At 32.8% G+C, this 11,324-nt stretch overlaps 1 protein-coding gene across 6 annotated transcripts; it reads right to left on the reverse strand.

Moving 5' to 3' along the window:
- eEF1delta (elongation factor 1-delta) lies at positions 1–3,130 on the reverse strand. Of its 6 annotated transcripts, none has more exons than XM_090102851.1 (7): positions 3,113–3,130; positions 2,472–2,558; positions 2,257–2,346; positions 1,918–2,109; positions 1,184–1,322; positions 753–994; positions 1–78 (listed from the first exon to the last, which is right to left on the reverse strand). In XM_090102851.1, exons 2-7 carry the CDS (start codon positions 2,556–2,558, stop codon positions 40–42), a joined length of 789 nt encoding a protein of 262 aa, XP_089958977.1. In that variant the 5' UTR covers positions 3,113–3,130; the 3' UTR covers positions 1–39. The 6 variants fall into 6 exon arrangements, with proteins under 6 accessions (XP_089958977.1, XP_089958976.1, XP_089958975.1 ...); XM_090102850.1 differs by lacking the exon at positions 3,113–3,130 and adding an exon at positions 2,895–2,915; XM_090102849.1 differs by lacking the exon at positions 3,113–3,130 and adding an exon at positions 2,895–2,913 and having other exon boundaries at positions 2,472–2,561.
- Between the last annotated feature and the right edge of the window lie 8,194 nt (positions 3,131–11,324).

Consider the following 11,324-nt stretch of genomic DNA (forward strand, 5'->3'; position numbering starts at 1 on the left):
TACAAAAGAATATTATTTTATTAAATGTTTAACAATAATTTAAACTTTGTTAAAAGCAGCAATATCAACACTTTGTACCTGGAAAGATAAAAATATAAGTAAAGTTAAATTAAGCCATCAAGAGTGAAGAAGCAGTTTATTGAATTTGATATGGATATTATATTACATAGTTTTCAGCCAGTAGCTTCGCCCGCTTTGTCTAAAATGTAATAAATTATATACTAAAACCTTCCTCTTGAATCACTCTATCTTTTAAAAAAACCCGTATCAAATCATACAAAGGGACAGTGGGACAGAGAGATATGAAAATAGTGAAATTTTCTCTTAATATTAAATCGTAAATGATATTCCTCTATTGAATCAAAGGTTGTCTGGAAGAAATCATTCAAAGCAATAAGATCACCTATTGTACTTATTTTAGCTATCTGTAAGTAATCGGTTCATAATTTTTCTCACTCTTTTTTAAGTCCAATAAAGACTAAAATATAAAATATCACTATTTAGTGAATAAAAGGTGCATTGTTGAAATTTCAGAACATTTTTCATGAACAATGGATATAAAATGTAATCAACTTAATTATCTATAGTGATTTCTTAAAACAGTTTGAACAGTCTAATCTCAGGTAGTAATAACTCAGGCCCCGGAATCACAGACACAATAGAAAATCTATTGTGTCCTGGACCGATCGGTCCGTTCGGGGCTCAATGGGTTAATTATTTAGCACCTATTAACAAAAAGAAAATAAACTTACAAAGTCTTCAATTTTTTCAATTTCCTCTGTCAGCCAGTCAACAGACACTTTATCGTCTTCTACAACACATGAAATTTGGAGTTTGTGAATGCCAAACGCCAAGGGCACAAGTTTAGCAGCTCCCCAAAGAAGGCCATCTGTTTCAATCTTCCTTACAGCTTCTTCCATAGCTTTCATGTCAGTTTCATCATCCCAAGGTTTAACATCCAAAATTATATTAGACTTTGCAATGAGAACAGGTTCTGAAATGTGAAGAGTGATACATATAACACAATGTTTGTAACTACACTCAAGAGATTTACTATCTTTTCTTTATGTATTTAATTCAGTGCATGTGTTTGTCACTAAACTTCTGCTCAGCCACTAATGAATGATTTAACTATATAAATGTAAACATAATTATTTTATGCTTAGATATTCTTTTTTCTTACTTTTAGATTTTTTGGCATTATAAGCTGCCAGCCTTTCCTCTCTGAGTTTTGCAGCCTCAGCATTTTCTTCTTCATCATCTGATCCAAATAAGTCAACCCCATCATCTGACTCTTGATCTTCCTTAGCTTGTGCTTGTACCTTAACATTTAAGTGACATATTATATTAAAATATAGGTTTAATTGAAGCATAAACAACACATATTAATTAATATTTTAGTCATAATAAGAACTTGAATATACAGTAGAACCCGTTTAAGACGATCACGCTTAATACGATTTCTTGCATTATATGCTACTAGCTTACCGCCCGCAGCTTCGCCCGCTTTGTCTAAAACCTAATAAATTATATTCTAAAACCTTCCTCTTGAATCAGATAAAAAAACCGCATCAAAATCCGTTGCGTAGTTTTAAAGATTTAAGCATACAAAGGGACATAGGGACAGAGAAAGCGACTTTGTTTTATACTATGTAGCGATTTTGCATCAGTCCCAGCAACTTGAGACATGTTTTCATACATTCTTTAATGCTTAATATCATTGTCATCCCGTTTAATAGGTAATATGTGTTGGCCGTTAGGGCGTATGAACCAGGTATTTTTGGTTGTTCCTGGGATATCGTCTTAAACAGGCTTTACTGTATAATATTTAATGATAACATATTAGAAAATTTAAAGTTTTTGAGTTTAAAAAAAAAATTGTAGAAAATTTGGTTATCAAAGTAACTGTTCTCTTACTTTTGGTGCTGCTGCTTGTGATTTTGCTCCACCTGTAGATTCGATACTGTCTACTCGGGCCTGAAGACTGATAACTAACTTGCGTAAATCATCTAATGCCTTCTTTAAATCTGAATTTTCAAGTTCTAGTTTATTCAACTTGCTTTGTATTTCTGTATTGGGCACACCAGCTAATGACGCCACATTGTCCATCTGCAATTTTATAATCTTATGAATTTATGTTCATGAATCAGACATATCAACAATTATTTTCAACAACTAAGTATATAAAAAAAAGAACTACCTAGTGCTACTTCTACTTTTACATGCAACTCTTTAATGTGCACACAAATTACTTACACATTCAAGAGAGTTTTTAATGTGTTGTCTTGCTTTTGCTACTTCACTAGCTAGTGATGACCCTGCCACCGCTAGTGGATTACTTTGGCTCTAAAGATAAAAAACAATAACTATAGTTTTATATTATAATTAATCATGACTTTTCGGATGAATGTTTCACGAATTAAAGTATCAACAGTTGTTTTTCTTGTTTATAGGTTAACAATTGTATTTACCTTGTTTAGGGATTCATAATATTTTTTCTCAGCATCGTTATAAACATTTTTGTCGAGCCAGACCTTTTCAAACATTAAAGCAGACATCTTCTGAAAAGTGTAATGTTTAGTCAAGTTACATATCTAAAATTATCTACTTTATATCAAATTACATATTTCTGAAGCCAGCTGAAATAGTTTTGTATACAAAACGACTATCATTTTCAGTAAGAAGAGTCATTCAAGGTCATAAATAATTAGTTGTTGAAACTTTTGGGCAAGTGAGGTTAGAATTAAAGACTTACGTTAAATTAAAGAAATAATAAAAAATATCTCAAGACTTCTTTGTTACAATACTTTTTGTAAGTCTATTTTTCCACGTGTGTAGATTGTAATAAAATAAAATAATTACCCTGTTATTCTTGGTCTTATTTTAAACTTCACCTGATTTTTATCAACGAGAAAAAGAACGATCAACGAAAGGGAAAGAATAAGTTGCCAACATTACATTTTTTAAATTTGACAGCAAACACGTCGCGGTCGTGGCGCCAATTTTCAATCCATGTCTTGCCATGTAAAAATAAACTTCTTTTGAATGATATGAATAAGGGAATTAATTAAGGAATTATGCGATGAATTATTATGAAATAAAATCTAATTACCTATATTTTTAAATTAGGAAAGTAACTCAACCACTTATACATATATTTTTGAAGGGTTCGGGCATGAACATTTGTTGTCGCTTATTTAGGAGTGTCGACGCGAACCGTTTCACACATTAGTCTTTTCTTTGATTACATCGGAAAAAACCTTGAAAAAACCATTCTTTTCACTGTGAAATTGGTAGGCGCATTGGGGTAATTCAGGCGACCGTGTTAAATACGTAAGTATTTGTTAAATTAATGTGTAATTGCAGATGGTCTAAAGTAGTACCTATTCACAATTTTTCGAACGTCCACACGTCCACACGTCCAAAATTCCTCGAATGCACGACATAAAAAATTCTGTAATCAAAATGACACGATTTTAACAATTAATTATTCTACGTTTTAATCTAACTATCAAACTTATCCAAATTGGCTATGGAAACCTAATACCTATAGTTTGAACCCAGAAACAGGAACTATGCTGATGATTTATTTTCCATACCCGGGATAAAAACATCCTACTATGGCCATTACTATGGCATATGTTCACTAGGAATAGATAACGTAGAATTCTAATAGTAAAAGAATTTATTAACAATTCAGCAGTTTCGGACCCTATTGAATTCAAACAAATAATCTAATACCGTCATATCCTCCAACATTGCCTTTCCAGCCTATCTTTGCCCAAATAGAAATTTTAACTTTCCCGAGTGTTTATGTGGAGTAGCATGACATTTAAGACTTGTTTTGTTTTGTGGTAGAAAATTAAAGTCTTTTCTCGTAACACTGATTAGATAGCACATGTATAACGTCAATCAGTCTGCTGCTACATGTCGACAAAGAAGGAGGTGTTTTGGTGGTGCCAAATTTTTCTAAAAAAACTTGTCTCTGATCACTGGGAATCAATTAGAATACGTGGATATATCTTATTATTTATTAAACTAGAATATAAAAAAGGAGGTTATTTGTTATTTCCAAGCAAAAATACGTAGTATTATAGAAGTTTTGTCGCTGGGCAATGTTAGGTTAATAAACGTAGTGTGACCTATCCCAACATTGCCCAATCGTTTTGAGGTGCTAGGGCTGACACATTTTTAACAGACTTCTCAAATAGGTAGCAAGGTATTTTTTTTTAGGTATAAATTAAGTACACAGCATGTTTTTTCTTTTAGGTACCTAGGTAGGATTGTACGAGTATGTATGCCTACCTAGGTACTTTTTAAATGTTTAGTAGAAGTTACGTATAGGTACATAAATATTCATAATTTCAGTGTCATTTTAAAGATATACCTAGAAACAGTACGAACGCAATATTATTGCATGTGTACCTACCTATTACTTGTTACCCACCTACATATTTTATTAAACTTAATTTTTTCATCCTTTACCTAGTTGATTTTTTTGTGACAACCCTAAACCCTAAAAATTTTTGTATGAAGATTGTGAGAAAATTACACCTAACTTTGCCCATACAATTTAATGAAGATCTACTTATTTTGGATCATTTTTTGTAAGAGATTCGGCATCTTTGCCTTGTCTTGTACTTTGTCTCTTAAAAACAGCTACGTAAGTCTTAAAATGGCTGAAATATTAAAGGTGGGCAAAGTTGTATACTTTTCCACCTTACTTCGCCCACCTCTTTCTTCCTTATTTTTAGAGAAACTATTAAGAATATGATTATTTCAAGTATATCTATTCATTCTAAATTCAATTCCCTACTCAAATAACAGCATCAATTCTGTCCATATTTTGTTTTTTCTTGTATATTATCAAAACACTGTGAAAAGCGGGCAATGTTGGAGGATATGACGGTATTTGCTCTTTATAATAACTACGTCTTATTAGTGTAGATGTAGTGTTGTCATCTATACATGTAATAAAACAGTAGGGGAGACCGAGGGGTTTTGAAACAAAGGTGAGTTGAAACAGTCTCGATTTCTCCGAACTTAAAACTGTTAGCGATCTGGTAACGTCTTTTTTAACCAACTCCCGCCACCAGCTATCGCGTCAGTTCATGCCGATGACGTCAGTTGTGCAGTTGTGTAGTTCTGAATGACATGTGCCGAAAATCGTAAACAGTAAGTATTTCATGATTTTTTACGATGCTCGTACTTTAATATTGGTATTGTTTTTTGGGTTGAGTTATATACGTTTTGAAAACTTATTATCTATTGATTCTTGAAATATACTTGGTAAATTTAATTTCTGTGTATTTACTGCTTGGTCGTGATTTGAATAAAAATTGGGAGGTTTTTTCTCACCGAGGTGATTTGAAACAGACTGTTTCAACTCTCCTTGTTTTCAATTTAATATCTGATTATAGCTAAAAAGTACGAAGATTATCGGATTTTATTGTTGATTTAATGTGTTTATTTGATTATTTGTTTAAGCATGCCTACTGGATGAACTAAAGCAAGAATAAGTTTAAAACCATGCTGTAAAACTAAAAAGGTTAAGGTTGTCAAGAAACGAAGATAGTGATGAAGAAGAAGAGGAATCCTGCTGTATTTGCTGTATGGAATCATATTCAAATAACAGATCCAAAGAAAAGTCTGAAATGCCAATTGTGGGCTCATGAAACTCGTGCTGGTGGAGAACTTTGTCTTTGACATTTTGTAGATTATTGTTCCTTAAATAGTTTATAGTAGGTACTGATTGTAATACATACTTAAAAAACGACAGATTATTAACTATTTTATGTCAAAGATTTAGTTTTAAAAAAATGTAAAACATTTTGTTGATTTGACTGATTATAATTGATGTTACGCATGTTAATTTTTGGTTATTTAGGTGTTTATTATTTGTATTAGACCTACTTGACTGAAATGTCATTAAAATATTACTTATAAAAGTCGTTGATTACTTGAAAATATAAGTTTTAATTAAAACCTTTGAATTAAATCATCATTTTTATTTTGCAGCTCCTATTACTCCCCAAAATCATTATGTTTCAACTCTCCTCGACCTCTGTTTCATCTTACCTCGGTATGAGGGGAATTGAAACAAGTTGACTTGTTACGATTAAGTCAATTTTTAACCACCATCTTTAACGCTTACCGTTTATTTATGCTAACCATTCGGAAGTGTATAGAATAACCTATCGATTGATACCAGTACCATAAGATTTCTGATAATAGTATGAGTTATATCAAACAAAACGTGAAAATTGTTTCAACTCCCCTCGGTCTCCCCTAACCAGAATAATAACAAATATAGTTGAATGATGTTGAAATGTATGTCTGTGCAGGTGAAGCTAATCAAAACGTGTTAAAATTATTGTACCTATTGGCACCCATCCCTGATAAGTGTACCTATAATAAATACAAAGTTTGAATTTGTTTGAATTACTGGGTGTACAAACATACCTACAAGTAAACAGATTTTGACAAAATTTTATACAGTGATAGACCTGCTACATTTTATTTGAATAAAATATTTTTAGAGGTCGATTATCGAGGGAAAAAAAACAAAATTTGCGAATGAGTATAATTCTTTAAAGATCAGCGGTGAGCACCTCGAATTTGAAAATCGATATGTCGGAGGTTCGGGCGGGAACAAATTAAAAAAAATGTTTTTTCATTCTTCAAAATATCGACACAAATAGGTCTAAACTAGTATTTTACTGTACTACACCATATTATCCGTAAAATATTAAATCTATTACTATGGAGTACCTACACATGGGTATTGATCAACGTCTACGAAAAATTATTGTTCTTCAGTCAAGATAACAACCAGAACCAGAACTTATTTTCTTATGACTCAAAGTAACACCCGAAGATGTTGTACTTATAAAGACAATTTTAGGTAAGAAAATAGTTTCATTGGAAATAACTAAATAATAATTATTCAATCCACATGTTTTTTTCTTAGACGTTTATAATTACTTAATTGAATTTTGAAAGTGAAGATTGCTAAACATTTTTGCAGGCAGGTCCCATTGGCAGGACCGACATTTTAAAATTCAATTACCTATTATTTTGTCTTATTAATATTTGTTTTACTTCTAATTATTGTAATCTGTAATTTCAGAAGAAAACAAATTAATTTACCTATCCATAACGAGGGGTCTCATTTTGAACAATTTATCCTAATAAATTTGAAATTTCTAATTTCATCAACACTATTCACCTATGAATAGTGTTGATGAAATTAGAAATTTTCTTTATGTTTACAATTTTACATGTCGTTGATGATACAATAAAAATGTTCGATTTCATTATACAGGGTGGAAGGTTAAGATGGGGCATGAAGGGCAGGTACCTTAACCATTGTAGCTACATGAAAACGTTCTTAGGAGACTATCCTTAAATTCTTGAGAAATTTTAATCTACATTCACAGATTTTTAAAAAAATTCGTAAAAATATTTGCTCTTAGAAATATAAATATACATATTTATATTTCTAAGAGCAAATATTTTTACGAGAAATTAACAATCATCAAATCTTTAACATTATTAATTCGAAGTCAATTCGAAGTAATAACACTCTATTTTTTTCTAAAATTAATATAAAGGGATGATTTCGTTCAGCAAAATTTGCTATCTCCAGAATTTCAATTACTTTCCCTCCAGGGCCCATCGAAAATTTCCAGACTGTATAATAAGTGCGGACTGATGATGATGATGATAATGATGACATAATATGTATTATTTATATGAATATAATATTAAGTATAATTTGGAAAATCCAAAAGTGCACGCCTCATAATTTTTTTTTAATAATTATTTATTAATTATTATTTTTGTTTATTTAATAACAATTAAACCACATCGAATCAGACCCTGAAATATGAAAGGGTAATAATATAATTAATAAGGGCGTAGGGATGTGACGACCCCATCGCCCACGGTTGGAATATCTATTGTCTACGTGACAATAGATATTCCACCCGTGCAATCAGTCAACCCGCAGGACACCTTGTGGCGGGGTGTCGGGGAGTAGCGACCCCGCGGGAACCGAGTGCTCCCGGGGGAGGCCCCTGTCTTCATCTCCGGCTTGCCTTCACCGGTCGGTCGGAGTGAAGCCTGACGAGGACAGGACCCCCACCTCTGGCTTGCCTTAACCGGCCGGCCAGAGTGGAGTCGCGAGAGCTTTTAGCTCGAAGGGTGGATGCGAAGCGTAAGTGGCGAGTGGGCACGTGATGCTGGACCCTCAGGGAGCGCGTGATCGTAGTTTAAAGTCCAGGGACGCCTCTCCACCCTTAGCTGCTCACAATATGTTGCCCCCTTGTCGCACTATTGCAGCGACTTATTTCGGGGGCCCATACAGTGAGAGGGCGAGTCACCACCTGCCAACATATTTTTACTTTCTTTTAGTAGAAAGGCAGGTGCCATAGTTTCCCATAGTCCTCAGTACCAGTCCATTTAGCATCCCAATCCATAGCCCAATCATTAAATTTCCATACCCTGCAATAGTCCTACATCGGCCGCGGACTGCCCAGGGCTGTATCTCTATAGTGCAGTCATGGGCAGGCTGCGGCTGGTGTCCCACAACACATTAAAATTCTCGAAAGGGCCTCTACGTGTTGGATCCGTGTCCCCACGTAAGCCTTCCAAAGATCCGGGTACTGTCCTTCTGGTGGTACCCGAGTATTATGGAAATGAGAAACATAATTAATAATAATAATTTATTAATATATATTTATATATATTTTATTTATTTATTTATTTTTTTTTATTTATTCTATAATTCCTGAGCATACTCAAGCGTAAGAGAAAAAAAAAGACTCGATTAGTAAAGTATTTCGGTCGCTATCGTGTTAACAAGAAAATCCTCCGCACATACAGACACACGGACGTCCAAGACAGAACTTTTTTAAACTGTTTTTTAACTAGTTTAAATAACAAAAATGACATCAAAAATATCATGAATGTTAAAAATAGTGTTTTTTCTTAATATGTGTGTGTATGTATTATCTTACAAGTGCAATGTATGATACATAAAGACATTTTAAGTTTGAAAAATCAGATGTTTTGCGCGAAGTGACAGTAGTACCCACCTCAACGCTTCGCTTATGAGGCGTGCAATAGATAATTTTATAGTGCCCCACAAAATTTAATGCTGTGACAAGGCTGAGACTATGTACCTATCCATACTAATATATGTATGTATTATAAATGCGAAAGTAACTCTGTCTGTCTGTCTGTTACTCAATCACGCCTAAACTAGGTACTTCATCAATTTTCATGAAATTTGGTATGGAGATATTTTGATACCCCAGAAAGGACATAGGCTACTTTTTATCCCGGGAAAATGACGCAATCCCGGAAATCCCATGGGAACGGGAACTATGCAGGTTTTTCTTTGACTGCGTGGGCGAAGCCGCGGGCGGAAACCTAGTTTTAAATAAGTCTGTGATTTTTGTCTTTGAGTTAAATCGAATAAACATACAATCGAATGAAAATTATATGCTTCTCTTCTACATCTAGAGCAATACCAACTGCCGCTCACGCTGCAAAGTGATCGTACGTCGACAAAAATAATATGTAGGTATACCTAATTAATAAATCACGTTCAAAATGTATAATAAATATCCTAGAAGTATTTAATTCAAAAGACTATAAATTTGTTACATGTATATAAGTAGGTAGCTTTTGACAAATTTTTGCCTTACATTTCGCACCAATGAAAATTTTTAATAAATAGATGTCCAACGGGGTTTCCAAAGAGGAAAAAATCACAAATTTATACAAATGGTTTATCACACTTGCAAAGTTTATGTTCAAGCAGAACTATATTATAATGTAGGTAGGTACTAGCTTTCTACCCGCGGCTTCGCCTGCTTTGTCTAAAACCTAATAAATTATACATAATTGAATCAATCTATATATTTATGAAAAAACCGCATCAAAATCCGTTTCGTGGTTTTAAAGATTTAAGCATTCCCTATGTATAATTAAACCTTAATTTATTGGGAAAGAGAAAGCGACTTCGCTAAAAACTTTGTAGTGATAATGATAAATAGATTTTTTTTCAGACAAATTACTTACCTATTGTTAATTTATTTATTCAGTGAGCCCTGTATTTTATAATTTCTTTAATTTTATATTTAACTAGCGGTCCGCCCCGGCTTCGCACGTGGTACATATTTCGCAATAAAAGTTAGCCTATGTTCTTTCTCAGGGTCTAAAGATTATCTGTGCCAAATTTCATCAAAATCGGTCCAGTAGTTTATGCGTGAAAACTGAAAACCATACATACATACATACATACAAACCTTTCCTCTTTATAATATTAGTATAGATAGTATAGATATGTTAATCATCGATATATGTATAATGTTTATAATTAAAGTGTTCCAATTAGGCATGGTAAAATTATAATTATCCACCTATTGATCTTAATATTTACGAGAGTCCGTGCTATTTTCTAGGTAGGTATATTAAACTTTTTTTTATTTAACTTTTAAGCAATTGGAACTTCATTTTTTACTTATCTGTGACAAAAGGAGGGTTATGTTTTTCGAGTGTATGTAATATGTAGATATTAATATTATTATGTATGCATGTATATTTCTTTGGCACATTTTAAAGCACATAATATAATATAATAAAGTAAATAGACGAAAGATCGTATGATCTTGATGATGTACATATAAGAACTTTTTCATCTTCTTTCATCGGTTGTAAGAATATAAAATTAAATGTTGTAAATTGTAATAATTAATTAGGTACTAAAAGTACCAATTCTATCAATAGACAAATTTCAATAATAAGTAGATATTATACTGACCGTAGGTATATGCGTGCATATATTTTATACTGAAATTTAAACTACATAAAGAAAGTTTAATAAGACGCGCCAAGTTGAGAAATTTAAGCTTTTGAACGCGAATTTTGTAATGACCTGTGGAAGCGGAGGCATTCATCGCCTCGGGCTATCTTCGGACAACTGGTGGTACAAATTTATTTTTTAGTTTAATATTGAAGGAAATATATTCGTTTTAAGGCTTTGAAAAATTTTGTTTTAGTTTATTTAAAATATTAAAATTGCAAGACATGTAAAGCTTTTAACATATTTACTATTACTTTGATATTTAATTCTTCTTGAACCTATTTGAATAATGTATTTAGAATAATTTGGCATACTAGGTGTAGTAAAGTCTTATTAGAATTGCAATTTCACCCTGGGCGAATAGGGTAGGGGGTTCTAGTATAAGCGGAAGATGAATTCGTCGTTTTGGTGCGTGCGAGAGCGCGGGCAGTGCGGGGGAGCGAGGAGGGCG

The sequence above is a fragment of the Colias eurytheme genome, chromosome 6, assembly GCF_061535395.1.
Source record: "Colias eurytheme isolate Ceu_HAF_F1 chromosome 6, ilColEury1 Martin Lab GWU primary, whole genome shotgun sequence".
Taxonomy (NCBI): Eukaryota; Metazoa; Arthropoda; class Insecta; order Lepidoptera; family Pieridae; genus Colias; species Colias eurytheme.

What these genes read in the sequence shown, in the direction of transcription:
- eEF1delta (XM_090102851.1), bottom strand. Translation starts at nt 2,558, where the DNA reads ATGTCTGCTTTAATGTTTGAAAAGGTCTGGCTCGACAAAAATGTTTAT. An exon ending in ATTATGAATCCCTAAACAAG is followed by an intron (nt 2,347 to 2,471) that starts GTAAATACAATT and finishes TTTTATCTTTAG; the next exon opens with AGCCAAAGTAATCCACTAGC. An exon ending in CACAAGCAGCAGCACCAAAA is followed by an intron (nt 1,323 to 1,917) that starts GTAAGAGAACAG and finishes TTAAATGTTAAG; the next exon opens with GTACAAGCACAAGCTAAGGA.